This window comes from Sinohyriopsis cumingii, chromosome 10 (genome assembly GCF_028554795.1).
Source record: "Sinohyriopsis cumingii isolate HCF-2022 chromosome 10, ASM2855479v2, whole genome shotgun sequence".
NCBI classification, from domain to species: domain Eukaryota; kingdom Metazoa; phylum Mollusca; class Bivalvia; order Unionida; family Unionidae; genus Sinohyriopsis; species Sinohyriopsis cumingii.
In genome coordinates this window covers 95,638,770-95,657,743 of record NC_142970.1, presented here as the reverse complement: position 1 = coordinate 95,657,743, position 18,974 = coordinate 95,638,770, and the positions used below count along the sequence as shown (strand labels likewise).

General features: G+C 36.2%; 1 protein-coding gene across 5 annotated transcripts in view; it reads left to right on the top strand.

The window, feature by feature from the left end:
* The window catches only part of LOC149790609 (microtubule-actin cross-linking factor 1, isoforms 6/7-like), a 376,630-nt gene that overhangs the window by 248,181 nt on the left and 109,475 nt on the right, over positions 1–18,974 (top strand). For all 5 annotated transcript variants that reach the window (XM_089972718.1, XM_089972715.1, XM_089972716.1 and 2 more), the window contains exons 35-36: positions 770–976; positions 1,672–1,782. In XM_089972718.1, coding sequence (XP_089828844.1) covers positions 770–976; positions 1,672–1,782 — 318 coding nt within the window. The remainder of the gene's footprint in view (positions 1–769; positions 977–1,671; positions 1,783–18,974) is intronic.

Genomic DNA, 18,974 nt, shown 5'->3' with positions numbered 1-18,974 from the left:
TAAAGTTTTATAAATTTATAGAGACTGCTAATCTCGGAACAAAGTTATTTTTGTTAACAGCAATGTCATTAAAGAGGAAAGTCATCCTTTTCCTTCTTGCTGCTGTTGTGGAAATTTGATTTTAATTTATCTTTGTAGTCTTTGTCTATTGATTGATGCACAAAAAAACATGAGATTCTGTCCATTGTCTTTCAATTTAGTTGTCAGTTTTGAACCTTTGTGTGCAACACCTCAAATATTAACACTGCCTGCTACTTGCACTGAACAAGGCACAGTTGGTCATGTGTTTCACGTATGGAATGATGACATTATCCCCAAAAACTGATTAGAATTTAATATTACCATTCTTAAGGCACCTGTGTTAACACTGGGATTGTCAGAAAATACTGATGGTGCAACTGTATGGGCAGAATTTAAATATGAGATCATACGTATGCTTTAATAATTGATTGACTTGTGATTTTGGCCGCTGCTGTTGAACATTAAAAGTACAAGTACCCGCTTATAAGTTGAATCCAACCGCAAACAACATAGACCCCAATCTCCCACCATATTATGCACATGCACATCAGGGTCTGTGTTCTTTCTTCTACTGATTAATCATAGCCAACTGCACAGACCCACATGTGCCAGCTCATTATGCATTGATAGATTTGGGTTTTGTGCAGTTTGCATTTCGTCTTGACATATAAGTGAGTATATACAGTGTATAATAAATATAGTCTTATTATAATTGATATAATTTACAAGTTTTGCATTCTCTTTGCAGGCCTTGAAAGCTGAGACAGAAGTCCAAGCAGAAAAGATGTATGCTTTGGATAGAACAGGAACATTCTTGAAGTACTTTGGCCGCAAACATGACACGATATACATTAAGAACCTACTTGTGGGCATTCGTCTCCGATGGAAGAAACTTCTGAGACGCACTGATGAGAGAGGGCGATTGTTCCAGTATGCATACAGAGAAGATAAGAGAGTAAGTTTTAGTGTGGAATATTTGCCTCATTGATCTAATTTTTGATTTGTTGGTCAGAATTTTTTTTATATCCCTGACTGCTTGGCAAAATTTGTTAGAGTCAATAGCTATTATACTGAAGTAATTTACAGTAAAAAATATTCAATCCTTACAGACTGTTATTATACTCAAGTAATTCACACAAAATATCATTTTTTTAAAACAGAAACATGAACTTTGGCTAGAATTCATCATAGTATAAGTGTTGGTCATACTTATCAATATCATGATGGATAATAATTAAACTTTAAACTTTAAATTTAAAATTAAATAAAAACTTAAAACAAATTAAAACATTGTTTTTTAAAAAAAAATCTAAACTTAAGCAATTATTTCATTTCCTGTATTATTTGTTTAAAATGATTAAGTACACAAAAAGCTGTCTTGAAAGACTACTCCTTCTGCCAATAATGGTCTCTCAAGACAGGTGGTCTGTCATAGTAGTGGTCTCTTTGGACAGGTTTTACTATATTTCTTTCCTCAAAAAGTGCGCTTTTAAAGGAATACCTTCCAATTCTAGCTTGAAAGCAAATCCCAGCCTTGATAAAATTGGTGCCATAAATTCCTTAATGATCAACCACTAGAAAATTGATGAATTATCTATCTCGGAATTAGATGGTGCTTAACTTGTTTTCTATAATTGTTTCTATCTGCAGTTCTATGATGCTTGGAAGAGCCTTTGTGATTGGTTAGACCAAAGTGCAAGATCAATGTCAAAGTTCATGACCCCAAGTCTTGCCTCCAAACAAGACCTTGATGAGCATAAGGTAAGAATTTACTGAAATAGCTTAGTTTAGTGTCGATTTTGAAAAGTCTGTCTTGGCAAAGAACAACATAGCAATCAATTTGGCATCTCTCTTTGTATTCATCTCTGTGTGTTCATCACTTTTTCTTTTATATATATAAACACTGCAAAATACAGACTTTATTTAAATGCTTCCTGTTCAACAAGAAGTAAATTGCCGATGGTATTGAAGAATAAATGTTGATAAAAACTAGACACTGAAATGCCTCCTCTCTGATAGAAAAAAATCTCTCCTTTGAATCACAGAATTTTTCCCTAACCTCAGTTGTACATTTAAAGATTAAACACATTGTTATGGGCAGAGTATTCAGAAAATTATGCTTAAGTGAGGACTCTGTAAATTGTCATTTCAGCAAGGACTCCAGAAATTATTTAAATGAGGACCCAATAAATTGTATCAGTTAAATAAGGACCACATAGAATATTATTATTTAAGAGGGGATTCCATAAATTATTATTGTTTAAGCAAGGACTCCATACATTATTAAATTTTAGTAAGTACTACAGAGATTGTTATTGTTGAAATGAGGACTGGATAAATTGTTCCTATTTAAGTGTGGATTTTGATAAATTATTAGAGTGAGTACATGATAAATTGTTACTATTTAAGTGAGCACTTAGTAAATTATTTAAGTGAGGACTCCATATATTATTATTATTATTTAAGTGAGGACTCATTAAATTAGGATACAACTACCAGTGACCTAAGTGGTGAGAGAGTCTGTCTCAGATGCAGGAGGTTGCAGGTTTGAACCCCAGCTGAGTCATACCAAAGACTTACAAGTACTAGTATAGTCTGACTCTACATCCCCGTTTGTTTGTACCCCCTACCGATTTCAAAAACGATAACGTTTAATGTGATAAAAAGTGCACAGAAGTAAGTCAATTGAATCATTGATTTATAATTTCTAACCTGACTGTGACCAGAATGGCACTAATGCTGGCATCCCCTTCACCATAGGCTAGTTTATTTCCATCAGACAACATAATGATGTAGTTCATCCTGTTTGGCAACTGCTGAATAATTGCATAAATTACATAACGTTGAGAGTTTGGAATTATATCCCTTTGCATATATGAACATAGAAATTAAACCGCTTGTTAAATCCACATGAAAAGCAAATTTGTAGTTGTCATGATTTTCCTTTGCTTGATTCGACATTGTAAATATCGGGAGCAGATGACTTATGTATGTACATCTGTAGTCATGATACACCCCTTTGCTGAAAATGGACTTGTCCAGAAACTGGAAATGGATCTGAGCATGTCTGTCTATTACACTGAAAACTTCCGTTAAGCATGAAACGGGCATAAGATGATGGTGTTAGGATCACTGTACTCAGAGTCAGGTTAGAAACTATAAATCAATAAATGAATTGACTAAGTTCCTTGCACTTTTTATCACATTAAAGATTTCCATTATTTAAATTGGTAGGGGGGTACAAACAAACGGGTTTGTATTATCAGACTATAGCTGCCTTGCTTGGCACTCAGCATTAAGAACTTAGTGTTGGGACTGGTCAGGATAATGTGTCTGGGTGGGACATGATGCTACACATCACTATAATCTGCCACAGTGCAGACATCATAGCGATATGACTCAAATTGTTAAAGCTATATAAAAAATCCAAGGAACACAACACACAACGTACATATGTATCACTTAATCTTTGGCTACATCATATTTTTCTCAATTTTTCCTGCTTGGACTCTGCTTAGACATGTTTATGTTTATGTTTGAGGTAGCATTATCATAAAATTTGGAAACCATTCCTCTCCCAGAGAGAGGTGTTTATGCTGAACCTCATCACTGTGTATTTTTGCTGATTCTCTCCACTGACAGTGTTTATGCTGTATCTCCCCACTGACAGTGTTTATGCTGTATCTCCCCACTGACGGTGTTTATGCAGTATCCCCCCACTGACTGTTTATGCCGAATATCTACACTGACATTTTTTATGCTGTATCTCCCCACTGACAGTGTTTATGCTGAATCTCTACACTGACAGTGTTTATGCTGTATCTCCCCACTGACAGTGTTTATGCTGTATCTCCCCACTGACAGTGTTTTTGCTGAATCTCTACACTGACATTTTTTATGGTGAATCTCCCCACTGACAGTGTTTATGCTGTATCCCCCCACTGACAGTGTTTATGCCGAATCTCTACACTGACATTTTTTATGCTGTATCTCCCCACTGACAGTGTTTATGCTGAATCTCTACACTGACAATGTTTATGGTGAATCTCTACACTGACAGTGTTTATGGTGAATCTCTACACTGACAGTGTTTATGCTGAATCTCTACACCGACAGTGTTTATGCTGAATCGCCCCAATGACAGTTCCTCACTTTGCACCTGCAAATATTAATTAGGAAGCCATTTTAGAAGTTTTTTTAATTATCTTGTCTAGCTGTCCAGCAAAATCATGAAAATATTTTAAACCAAAAGGGACCCATGTTCACCAGTTCATACAAAGCCAATGGAAATTCAAATCTGAATAAAAAATGGTTTTTTTTCAAAACATTTTATGCACTTTTAAAGAACCAAATAGTTGGCAGACTTAGTAGTGTCAAATATCATCACAGCACAAATACATAATGTGTAGACACTCACATAATCACAATCTCACAGATATTATATGAACACATACATCAAGTGTCTGTCTTTAAAATGCATTGGATAACAAAATGTTTGCATTAGTTCATTAGGGTTGTTTAAAGGTAATGTAAGTGTCATTAGTGCTCCAATTAGTGTTCCAGTTAGTGTTCCAATTAGTGTCACTAGAGACTAGATAGTACTGTTGTCCAATCTTCCCTGCTAGATTTTCTGATCAAATACCGGTCAGAACATTTTGGACTGACCATTTCATTTCGGGAAGGGGGAGACAACTATAGTTTCAAGTTTCTTGGGGGTGTTACAGGTAATAGAGCAATAAGAAATACCTATATCCAGTACAGGTGTTAATGCTTTTACAAAATAAATCAACTGTGCAAACACAAGTGTGTGCTTATCATGGTCTTTCAATCAATCCATTTCATGGCAAAAATCATTCTGAAAAGCATGCATCAATATATAGTTAGCATTTTTACAAGATCAAGATAATGAGTAATGAAGAAAATAATAATAATTTCAATGTTTAATTCAGGATATCCAATATACTACATATCCAATACACTACATATCAAATATACTACATATCCAATATACTACGTATCCAATATACTACGTATCCAATACACTACGTATCCAATATACTACATATCCAATATACTACTTATCCAATATACTACATATCCAATATACTACATATCCAATACACTACATATCCAATATACTATGTATCCAATATACTACGTATCCAATATACTACATATCCAATATACTACGTATCCAATATACTACAGGTGATGCTTCTATTTCAATGGACATTATATACTTCATGTTGATATGATGTTTTCAGTATGTGCAAAGAATTAGATGCTCCCCCTACTGCTGGGCGTAACAATGTAAAACTCTGTTAGCCTGGAGTTTTGAATGTAATGTAATGTTGTTTTTCTAGGGTTTAACCCCATTTTTCAGCACAAGATAGGCTATACATGGCGGCCAGTATAACTGGTGGAGGAAGAATTGAATGTATTGTAAAACTGTCAGCCTGGAGTTTTGAATGTAATGTAAAACTCTGTCAGCCTGGTGTTTTGAAATTTAATTCTTTTTGCCGGTCTTTGCTGATGACATATTGCTTCCTGAATCACACTTGAACACCATTCCGACAACCGAAATAATCATATTTTGCATTTTATATATGGAGTAAAAATCTTACTTGAATAAAAAACATACAGTTTGTCACAAAGTTTATTAAAATTGGCTTCAACATTCTTATTCAATGGAGTTGTGTGTAAAAACATTTGTTCTTCAGCACTTCTCTTTGATGTACTCAATATTCAGATGAATTGGATTGTTCTACTTTGTTTACTTTACCTATACAAATTATCTAAATGGACTCTTCCACAACAGAACTGGACAGAACACTTCACCTTAGCTATCACCGGTCAGTTGAGTAATCTCAGAATGGTGGTTGTGTATCTCTGACCGCCTTAACATTTAATAGTCTTTTATCAACAGTAAACCCCAGGATACGTTCAGCTGAGCTTTGAGCGCAACTGTTCATTGTCCATGCACATACTACAGATGGTCAAGTAATAAACATTTTGTTGTTGTTGTTGTTGAAAAACTTTGGGGCTAAGATTCCTGAAAATCATGTTTTTCGAGACGGGACAGTGTCATGGGGTTTAGGTGTCGAAATTCATGTTTTTGTGTGACAAAGCATGTTATAGCAGGTATGTAAATAAAGAAATAAGGTAATTTATGATTATGATAATGTGATAATCATTGATGACGATGATGATGAGGAGGAGAAGGAAATTGATGACAGTTAACATGAGAATCTGTAAGATGTATAAGTGACCAATTTACAGAAGTGGTTGTGTACAATATTTGCCTAGGACATATGTACAGTTTAAGTATTATTTTATTACCAAACTTTGTACATGCATATGACTCCTTTACAATCAGTATTACAGGTAACTGTTTTTTTTTTATTACCAAACTATGTACATGAGTTATGTGCAGGATAAGAAGTGACTGGTTCATTTCATTGCCAAACCTTGTATATACCTATGACTTCTGTACAAGATTAGAAGTGATGTTTATTTCATTTCCAAATTACGTACATGTCTGTGACTTTTGTACAATACTAGAAGTGACTGGTTTATTTCATTACCAAATTATGTACATGTCTAGGGCTTCTGTGCAGGATAAAAAGTGAATGGTTCATTTTATTACCAAATTATGTATATGCCTCAGATTTTTGTACAAGATTAGAAATTACAGATTTATTTCATTGCCAAACTTTGTATTCCTAGGGACCTGGAAAGATAATACAAGATGCCAAGTACTACTGTTTAAGTTTAGAATGGACTAGTTTATAATACCAAGTACTACTGTACAAGTTTAGAATGGACTAGTTTATAATACCAAGTTCTACTGCATCAGTTTAAAATGGACTGCTTTATAATGCCAAGTACTACTGTACAAGTTGAGACTGGGCTGGTTTTTGGTACCATGTACTTCTGTAAAGTTTAGACTGGACTGGTTTATGATAACAAGTACTTCTGTTTAAGTTAAGACTGGACTGCTTTTTACAGGTGAGTACTGTAACCTTCTGACTGCATTCCTAGCAATATGATCAGAGACACATGACTTTTAAGTTAAGACTGGACTGCTTTATACAGGTGAGTACTGTAACTTCCTGACTGTATTCCTAACAATATGATCAGAGACACATGACTGCATAAAAGCTACTTCAGTGTAATGTAACATTATCATGTTTCTTTTTAAAAAAACTGCTAAAATATCCTCAGTATAAAATGTAATAAATTACAGTGAAATTTGAGATGGATCATGCATTGGTATATATATATATATATATATATATATATATATATATATATATATATATATATATATATATATATATATATATATATATAAATAACCCCTTTCAGTTCCAATATATTTCCAACAATGCAAAGTATATATATATGTAACCCCTTTCAGTTCCAATATATGTCCAACAATGCATTATATATATATGTAACCTCTTTCAGTTCCAATATATTTCCGACAATGCAAGTATATATATATAACCCCTTTCAGTTCCAGTATATTTCCAACAATGTAAAAAGTATATATATATGTAACCCCTTTCAGTTCCAATATATTTCCAACAATGCATTATATATATATGTAACCTCTTTCAGTTCCAATATATTTCCAACAATGCAAAGTATATATATATATGTAACCCCTTTCAGTTCCAATATATATCCAACAATGCAGTATATATATATGTAACCTCTTTCTGTTCCAATATATTTCCAACAATGCAAGTGTATATATATATATATATATATATATATATATATATATATATATATATATATATAACCCCTTTCGGTTCCAAGATATTTCCAGCAGTGCAAGTATATATATATGTAGCCCCTTTCGGTTCCAATATATTTCCAACAGTGCAAGTATATATATAGTTGTTTTAATGTGATGCGGGGGAAGAAAACTGAATTGTGGTTTTTATTGTCTCAGAAAGGTTAAATTTCTTTTAATTTGTTTCGTCAGAATATGGTATATTCTTGTGTTTAAGTTGGACCTTACCGCAGACTGCATAGATCAAGATTTGCTGTCGCATAATATGTCAGCAGATCTGGGTCTATACATTGTTTTAAGAGTAATCACTAGAACAGGCAACATAGATCCTTATCTACCAGCACATTATGCGACATCAAATTAGAATTTATGAAGGTTGAAATTGGACTCAGTTTAGAAACAAATATTTACAGATCGTAGAAAGTCAGATTTTCCTTATTTGGAAACTTGTATGTTGTGTCATACTGACTTTGATAAAGATTTTTTTAAGTACTTTGATGACTTAACCACAAAACTAGCATAATTTCATCAGATATATCAAATTTAAGGTAATATATCTTGCTGCACTTTGTGCTTTCCACCTGTTAAAATGCCTGAGACTATAACAAATGCTTTGATTTGACAGGCATCCTCGAAACTGACAGACTTTGTGCTCCTATAAAAAATGTTACTAAATCATGTTTTTAATGTCCAGGATGTGAAAGTATCCAAAAGATCTTTCTAATCTGCAACAGAATGACGACGTTTGCTTCAAAAAGGTTCAGGTTACAATGTATTCACCGGTTGGCACCACACAATGGCATTTGGTAGTAAACAGCTAATATTTTACACAAGATGTATTATCTGATACAGTTATAACAAATAAAATAAAAACTTCTTTTAAAGTTTTACATTTCATTGTCAACGCAAGTTGAAATATTCTTGCTTGGTCACAGGTGAAATATTTTACAGCTGCAGGTGGAATTTTTAATGTCTTACAAACGTTGATTTGTACATGACACTGGAGACATTTAAGCAAGCCTTGAGTTTTAAATGACACTAGAGACGACATTTAATCAAACGTCGATTTTTACATGATCTGGAGACGACATTTAAGCAAACCTTGATTTTTACAAGACTCTGGAGACCACATTTAAGCAAACCTTGATTTTAACTTGACTCTGGAGACCAAATCTAAGCAAACATTGATTTTTACAAGACTCTGGAGACGGCATTTAAGCAAACCTTGATGTTTACATGACACGGGAGAAGAGATTTAAGCAAACCTTGATGTTACGTGACACGGGACAAGAGATGAAAACCAACCTTGATTTTTAGACGATACTGGAGGAGACGATTAAGCCAGCCTTGACAATGGAGAAAATATTTAAACAAACCTTGATTTTCCTATGTTATGAGTCTATAATCGTAAAATAAGTAACAGAAAAGAGTGAAAATAAACAAGCTTGGTAAGATTCAACAAATAATTTTTTGCCCTAAAATACAAAGTGAAAATGAAAAAAGAACTTATGTTAATGCGAATTAAATCACAAATTAATCATAGAATTAGACACAAGTTATAATGATAAAAGTTCTGGATAAACCTGAGTGGAAATCCAAATTAAATCCAATGCTGAAAGTGTGGATATGCATGTAATGGCTCATAAAGTGTTGATGTGCCAACAGTATTTAGTTGCATCACTACAGTATAATTCTAGGTCTGAATTCAAAAATCCCAATCAATGTCTCCATCCAACAATATTATATCTTATGAACCCACTGTATTTTCAGATAAAGAGCACTTGAATTAAAGAGTTCGAAGAAATAAATTCCAGCCCAAATGAACTCTGGGACACAACATTATTACAAATTGATTCTGCTGGATTTTAAGCACAAATGAATGTTTCCAGTGACAAGATTATATAGTCCTCTACTTGACCTTAAGTCACAATTAGCATTTCTAAGAAAAACAATAAACTACTACCTCATGGGGGAAAAAAACTTTTAGAAACTTTTTAAACTTTACAAAATGTTAGTTTTTGCTAGAAAATCTGTTATTAAAATCATAATATATAACTTGGAATAAGTCAGGTACAACAGGTAATTTATTTGATCTTTATGGCCAAGTGAGACACCGCATAGTTTCAGCATTTTGTTTGTGACACCGTGGCTAGGACAGCTCTGTTGGTCTTTTACACTTTTAAATGTCTGTTCTTTTGAGTGTTGGAAACAAGGTTTACATGATGATGACTCGCGCTGAAAGTACCCACATTTGCTAGTATTATATTGTGGACCCTTCCTAAACAGGAATAATAATATCTTATCTAACCATTTGCCTATTAGCCAGATGCAAGATCAGTTGGGCAACAAATCTTGGTCTGTATGTAGCGTTCGGTTGAAATTCTTTCTAATATTGTTGATTGCATATGTTATGAAAATAATTCTTTCAAACGATGTTTATGTTTTCCTGTCTTTATTCATATTTGAAGGCACATCAGCATTTGTCCAATATTGAACGGCTTATAAGCCAAGAGACTAATTGGTTATAAACAAAACACTGGGAAGGGTTCTGTGAATGTATTTCCCCTATTTTATGTGGTGGGCTGGCTCCATTAAAAAACAAAATCAGCTCTTTATGTCAGGATGTTATGTTTCAAATTTGGTTTTTGAGAATAAGTAGTTTAACTGTCTAATTGGTTGTTTAATTAAAGTGACCATGTTTGTAGACAGATCGGCACAATGGATATAAATTTTAAAGATTTTCATTCTAAATGTTTTCTATCAAAGATTTGTCAAAATCTGTTCAATAGTTTTGGAGAAGTAATTTCAAGGTTTGTCTGTTGTTAGTAATGGAAGACATACTTCGTGACGAATTCACATTATTTGTTTACATTTGAAAGGTCTTCATGCCAGGATGCTTTCTGTCAAATAGTATCTAATCCTGTTCAGCCGTTTATTACAAGTTGCTGAAAGTATATCTGTTTTTAGTAACAGCTCTCATTCTCGATGGCTTATCAGCATCACTTGTACAAACGGATGTTGTTGTAGGGTTTAACGCCATTTTTCAGCACACGATAGGCTATACATGGCGGCCAGTATTAAAGGTGGAGGAAGAAAACAGGAAAACCCCGGAAAGAACCACCGACCCACGATAAGCTACTGGCAAGCTTTTTCACATATCATCATTAGCCGAATCCGAGACTCGAACCCACGCAGACAGAGGTGAGATGGCAGTGATCCGTAACGGAGAGCGCTTTAGACCACTCGGCCGCTCGGGATAGCCTGCTATGCAAGGATGCTTTCTGACACACTTCATCTTACTCTGTTCAGCGGTGTTTGAGAAAAAGTAATTGACAAGTTTTTCTATTTTTAGTAGCAGTGGTCATATTGTGTGGCATCTAATATGCATAGTTTTTATTGTATATTATCTCAGGATGTATTGTCAAATTATTTTGAGTTGTTTGGAGAAGTTCTGTCAAGGCTTTGTTGTCGCTACTGTGATGAAACTACTTGTATGATTGCTATGAAACATTACACAACGTGCATTCCTTGGTCTATTTGGTTCTAAATGTAAAAAATGGTACCATTCGGACATCCAATATGGCCACCATAGCAGTCATTTTTAAACTCTTGCCGATAATCCTTCGGATGGGATGGACCGCTCCGGTGGCCTAGTGGTTAGAGCGTCCGCCTCGGATGCGGGAGATCGTGGGTTCGATCCCCGGCAAAGTCATACCAGAGACTTACAAAAATGGTACTAACAGCTGCCTCGCTTGGCGTTCAGCATTAAGAGGTTAGTGTTAGGACTGGTCGGCCTGGTGTCAGGATAATGTGACTGGGTGGGACATCATGCTACATGTCTGCGGCATGATGCCCCAGTGCTAGACATCAGTATAAACTGGCACGTTGCAGACATCGTAGCGATAAGACTGAAAAATTGTTAAAGTTACGTTAAAAATCAAATCACATTACATCGGATCGGATGGTTATATGAACATGGAGTTTTCACTTAACGACCTCTAATTATATCTAGCCTGGCCCGGTCTTGGTAGTGGCACTTATTGGTAACATTAGAGCCTGATCCCGTGTTGGCATTGGTCCTTACTGGTAACATTAGAGCCTGATCCCGTGTTGGCATTGGTCCTTATTGGTAACATTAGAGCCTTGTCCGATCTTGGCAGTGGCCCTTATTGGTAACATTAGAGCCTGATCCCGTGTTGGCATTGGTCCTTATTGGTAACATTAGAGCCTTGTCCGTTCTTGGCAGTGGCCCTTATTGGTAACATTAGAGCCTTGTCCGATCTTGGCATTGGTCCTTATTGGTAACATTAGAGCCTTGTCCGATCTTGGCATTGGTCCTTATTGGTAACATTAGAGCCTTGTCCGATCTTGGCAGTGGCCCTTATTGGTAACATTAGAGCCTTGTCCGATCTTGGCATTGGTCCTTATTGGTAACATTAGAGCCTTGTCCGATCTTGGCAGTGGCCCTTATTGGTAACATTACAGCCTTGTCCGATCTTGGCAGTGGCCCTTGTTGGTAACATTAGAGCCTGGTCCGGTTCATCACAGCGCATTCACGCATCTTTATTTAATGGACGAGTGTTCTTGTTAGTATCCACGTCCAAAAAGTATGTACGGAAAATGGGGAACTGTGACTTAGTAGTTAGTTTTCTGGACTCGGGACCGAAAGTGTGCGGGCTCAATTCCCACAATAGGATCAGTCCAGTTTGACTATCATGGTATGTCCATGGGTAAGCCACTTTATTCCTACTGTAAGAGCATTAAATAATAACCTGTATGTGTGCGTGTCGTAAAACACAAAAGCACATGCCAATCATGTATGGAAAAATTCAAGAAAGTTAATTTAGTTGTGTAAAAGTTGGGTTAAAGGCTGTGCAAATACACAATGAATTAATCATACGAACGACGTTCATATTTCAGCCTGTCAGTATATTTGATTTGTTGCTGGTTTTCATGTATGAAGGCAATCATCGTATGCTAATGGATCTCATTTACGAGTCGGTTCTTGACCTTTAAGCTGTCAAATTCCTTTTACTAAACTTTTTAATTTATATACAAGTGTTAGTCATTTGAGCATTTTTATTTAAATCTTTCATTTTTCTATTAAGCTGTCTGTATTTTTATTAATTGGAACAATGCATATTTTATATATAAACAGTGTTACCTTTTTCCGTCAACTTATCCATCGCACCTTTGCTAAATTTTGCATATAGGTTAGTTTTCAGGTACAGTGCTGGGACACCCGTGTTTCAGGAACATATTTATATTTTTTTATATTTTGCAATGCAGCGCTACAACTGTGCAAACGTCATATGGTGGTTCATGTACATTGCCGTCAGTCCACTATTAGCGTCTCAAAACTGGCGATTCATTCGTGTTCCATGAACACTTTGTATTGTTTATAACACGGAACATATACAAGATGTTATAGCCTATATTGGAATGGATGGAATTGCATTGTCATCCATGAATGCAAATATGCACATGAAATGTACAAGCCTGCTACACCTCGATAGCTCAAATGCACCATTTTAGTATTCTCGTTCTTAGACCACTCGGGGCCAATGTTAGTTGTTGTTGTAAGGGTTAACGCCATTTTTCAGCACAAGATAGGCTATACATGGCGGCCAGTATAATTGGTGGAGGAAGAACCCTGGAAAACCCCGAGAAGAACCACCAGCCCACGAGAAGCTACAGGCAGGCTTTCTCACGTACCAACGTTAGCCGAGCCTGAGACTCGAACTAGCGCAGACAGAGGTGAGATGGCAGTGATCCGTAACGGTGAGCGCTTTAGTTTAGACCACTCGCCCCCCCCCACGTTAGTTTAGTCCTCTTGACTCTAATATTACTCAGTATACCAAGGTTCAGCCAACACTAATGCGAAAACAGTTTTAATTTGTTTTACTATGCGTAGAATCCATGTCCACGCTAACTTGGAAAATGGCCATAAGTTAATTAAAAAGCCAAAAAAGTAATATAAAAAGAAAAATAAGAAGATTGGGTTTTGGGGGATTGTATTTACGGAAAATCGTTAATCCGTCCAAATCTGTCCTTTCATGTACGTGGGAAAGCCTGCCAGTAGCTTCTCGTGGGTCGGTGGTTCTTCCCTGGGTTTTCCAGGGTTCTTCCTCCACCAATTATACTGGCCGCCATGTATAGCCTATCTTGTGCTGAAAAATGGCGTTAAACCCTAGAACAACAACAATTACTACTACTTTCCTTTCACAAGATTGCCTATCCACTGAACCATTCTGGTTGATCCACAGCTTTCTGTCGGTCCTCTAATTTCCATCGTCTCTTGATATGTTGTATATTCCCTTTAGTAATGATACATACGAAAGCATTTCTTTAAAGGGCGCGATTTGGCACAATACAAAATAACAGTTTGATTGACATGGCAAGCACGTGGTTATGGTTTGAGATCACTGGAGAGATAAATATAATATATCAGCTCAAGTCCTTGGCATATTACCAAACCTATACAATGTTAAACCCTTTGCCCCTACAGCTTGGCTTAAACACCTATACTTTTATGCAAATTCTCACCTTGTCTATAACCATGTTTGTGATCTATCAGTGAACCCGTGGTGATAAAATATGGGGATTTACATGGGAATATCTTGGTAAAAATTGCCGTATGTCCTAGTTGCTTGTTTTGTCATGCAGCAGGTTGTACGCTGTAATTTATATTATTTCCTCAGAACATAATTCTTTCTAACATCCCCGATGGCGGAAATTATGGACCCGAATGACGTCATCAGCCGCCATATTTGTGGTCAGTTGGCAGATTTACCGTTGACTTTATATGGTGATTTGGAAGTTGAAATTAATTCATTGATTTTCAAGATACTTTTACGAAAATTACAAACACAAAGAGAACGCTAATCAAACTTTCTGTTAGTATATATATTTTTGATTTTTAAGTTGACTTTGCTTCAGTGTGCCTTTTAAAAATGCTCCGTTTTGGTGATCGCATAAGGGAAAAACTGCCAGGTTGCCCGTCGTCCAGGTAAAATGGGCAGAATATAGTCTGCTAGTGCCAATGCATTACTCTCTACTTGCATTTTATATATCTTAATTTTTGCATCAGCGTGTCTTCTGGACAAACTACCTTAATAGTATTTCGATACCTGATATCAGATTAACAAGCCAGTCGGATATGGTACTATTCCGAAGATGACTGTTAATAAAAAGTTTTCAGATTGTGCCTTATTTTACTAGACCTGTATTAACAAAGATGGTGTCATAAAAACTGTTTTATTTACATACACGCGATTTAGGATGTATATGGTACGTAAGTAGGTGACCCACTGAAAGAACACCAATTTAAAATATATAGCCCGTTTAATTATGCTTCACCACGCTCCATTGAGATCACGGGCTTGCCTTGCTTTTTTTTCTAAATAGTTCTCACGCACCATCTCGTATTATTTGCTTGACAGTTACTTATCAATGAAAATTTCGAATAGAGTATTAGTTCTATTATTCGAACTATTGTATTGTATAATTCCCGAGCTGACCCGTTCATTACCATGTCAAGATCCAACATGCTCTGGATTGGTTTCTTTTTCTTCTTAAGTAACCGGTTATTTCTAGTTTTCCGGAGTCGCAGATTTAAAACTATGTTGCACCTGGCTGAACATCGCATTCGATTTATGCTGCATATTCGAATGACGTGTGTTTGAGATGAGATTATTTTGCACCGGAGCAGAGTCTGAATTCGAGTCAAGTTACTCATTCGAATTCCGTTGTTTGAGATGATAATACGCTTGGAATTTGAGCCATGCTGCATATTCAAAACGTTGATATTTGATTACATATTTCCAAGACATGATGGCTTCAGCTTGGAGCGAATTTACAAACTTGTTTCAATTCAAAGATTTCAGACGGACTGTGAGTTCGATTGAGCAGATAATTTTGTTTAAAAACTTACCGCGCTGCTTCTAAGCTGAACTTTACTCATATTTTTAAATAACATTCTGCGTATTTGCTCGTCTGTGAAAGTTTTGGAACGTTGATACATATCAAATTTGCAATCCTCATCTTCTTTCTCGTCTAACTTCTGTTTGATCCAGTCACATCAAAAATCCTTCTTACAATGGACTATCATAGTAACTGAAAATACATCTAATGCATACATTTATTTTTACCTACTCCATCACGGTAAACAAGCTTGCATGGTATTTAGTAATTAACAGTATCATGCGCAGTCATTGTTTTGTTTTAGATTGTGATTTTATGTAGCAGTAGTCGTGCAAATAAACCTGTTGTTGCTAAGCGTATCAATATTATAGGCCTTTATATCATCCAGGTTCTGAACTTACCAATATTACATATTATCCAGAGTCTGCACGGGCTTCTATCAGTAAATAAGAAAAACTATTGACAGCACTCCACCCAGTCGACCAGTTATCATAAGGTGTCTAACTAGCACGATTGTAAATCGTCCCCATCGCTAAGTTTCTAGCACCGTCGGCGCGTTCAGCCCACTCATGACTTACATTGAGGTAAATATGACTGTCGGAACTGTTTCTCCACGTGCGAATTAAGTACTTTACTGATCATTTAATAGCCAATTTGAGCGAAGTTTCTCTGTTGCTTCATATCGTCTCTACTGGGATCGAGTTTGGAGGTGAACACGTTCGGTATGTCACGCATTGAATAGGCTACATTCAGCCTTATTGTTTGTTTCAGTACATGGTAAATTTAGACTGCTTTAATTTCATAGTTTTCAAATCGTTTAACCTGATTTCAAGTTTTGGGGTGTAAACATAATAGTATAACCCTTTACTAAATATGGAAATGTTGTTAATGTCCTTGTTATGCTTTATCGTACCGCCATTTATTTATATTGTACGCTTTAGCACAGATGTGAGAAAATTCATCATAACGCATTGCATTTGGGCAGGAACATTTCCTTCTCTAAACGGATGAACCGCTCCGGTGGCCTAGTGGTTAGAATGTCCGCCTCGGATGCGGGAGGTCGTGTGTTTGATCCCCGGCTGGGTCATACCAGAGACTTAAAAAATTGGTACTAACAGCTGCCTCGCTTGGCGTTCAGCATTAAGAGGTTAGTGTTAGGACTGGTCGGCCTGGTATCAGGATAATGTGACTGGGTGAGGACTTCATGCTACGTGTCTGCGGTATGATGCCCCAGTGCTAGACATCACTATAAACTGCCACACTGCAGACATCGTAGCGATATGACTGAAAAATTGTTAAAGCTACATGAAAAATCCAAATCACGTCACATCACATCTACACCGATGGATATGAAAAATAATGTTTATCCCAAACAAATTTCTTAGATAAGGTAACTGTATCATTGGCATACTAGATAGAAAATAAATGTCCCACTACCTACAGCTTGCATTGATTTCACTGGTAAAGAAAAAAGCATAACACCGAATAAGTTATTTGACGATAAATTGGCCCCCAAACCCGTACTAATACTAATGGACGATTTGTGAGTCTGGTGTCACCTGTTCATTAAAATGTGCAATTTTGCAACATATGGATGTGTCTAGAACACACAGAGTACATTTTAGGCACTTACTAATTTGGTAACAGCTGTATGTAGCAGAGATATTCAGACGGTAGCAGGACATGATTTTGTTATACCACCTGGAGTTACAAGTCGGCAAGCTTTGGATTTTAACGACACAAAATACAGGTGTCTAAAATGTACATTGATGGGTTATGAACAAATATGTCTGCAAACATTTCCTCAATTTATGAATAGATGGTATTAGAACCACAGGGGCCCCGATTGGCTGAGTGGTCTAAAGCGCTCTCCGTTACGGATCACTGCCATCTCACCTCAGTATGCGTGGGTTCGAGTCTAGGATTCGGCCAATGTAGGTATGTGAGAAAGCTTGCCAGTAGCTTCTCGCGAGTCGGTGGTTCTTCCTGTGGTTTTCCAGGGTTCTTCCTCCACCATTAATACTAGCCTATCGTGTGCTGAAAAATGGCGTTAAACCCCACAACAAAAACAACAACAACAACATTATACTCACAAACCGTTCATCAGCATGAACACGGGTAGAGGGATGATCCATTGGACTAAAAGAAGGTCATATTGAGGTGTATCAAAGAAAGTCCTGACATGGTTTACCATTGCATAGCATTAAAAACAAATGTGGAATTGGTTGTCCAAGCTAGGGTATGATCATCCATTCTCATTAGACGTACAAGTGGAGGTATGTGTAGGAATATTTTAACAGGTGGCAATTCGAGATGGTACTTCGCTATGCACAGAAGAAACAAAATGTGTACGTATGCTAAAGAGCTAATACGTTTGCATTCCGTTTTCTTAGCATAGTGTCTTTTGTGAAGAACTCGAAAAATAATTCGCACTTTTGATGCCCCCGCCTCACCCCATGGCTTGATTCTTTCGTCCGACAGTCCTGAGAAGCTTGTCAATAAGTTTGCGCAAAACAACACTCAGCACAGACAAATGAAAGTTTGCTGGCATATGTGTGTGTGTGTATGATTTAACACGACAGCTAATTACATTTTGATAGGCATGTTTGTATGCATATGTTGATGGCATTATTAAATGTATATGTCATGTGGCAATATTGAGTATTTTCGACATTTTAAAAAACGTTTTGACCTTACACTTTTTGGTATGCAATTGCACCGTGCGTGGTTTATAGACAACACGATCTAGTTCAATCATAAAATGAAACACTCACCCTTTACAGATAACAGTGACAATAAATTAGGAGTGTTTTACAATACATGTAATATAGTCACGAACAGTGTTATTTATTCTTCCAGAAAAGTCTTTCTCGGCTAATATGAACTTATTTCGCATGAACTGACAGGATGCATATGTTTGAATAATTCAATGAATAGAGCACCTGAGTTTTTCTTTTGTGACATTTACCAATATTTATTAATTAAAATGTGTATTTCTGGCCTTTACATTCTGTTTGAAAACAATATAATTCTTTAGTATTACCCTTTAGAACCATCACAAATTGGTATGCTTTTGTCATGACAGCACCCAGCGTTGAGTGAAAAAGAAATGTGGATCTGTCTGATTCAGATTTAAGGTTTATAACACATGTTTTCTATATGTGTGCCCGTCCCTCACTTTCAGCTCTTCATACCAGAGACTTACAAAAATGGTACAAACAGCTGA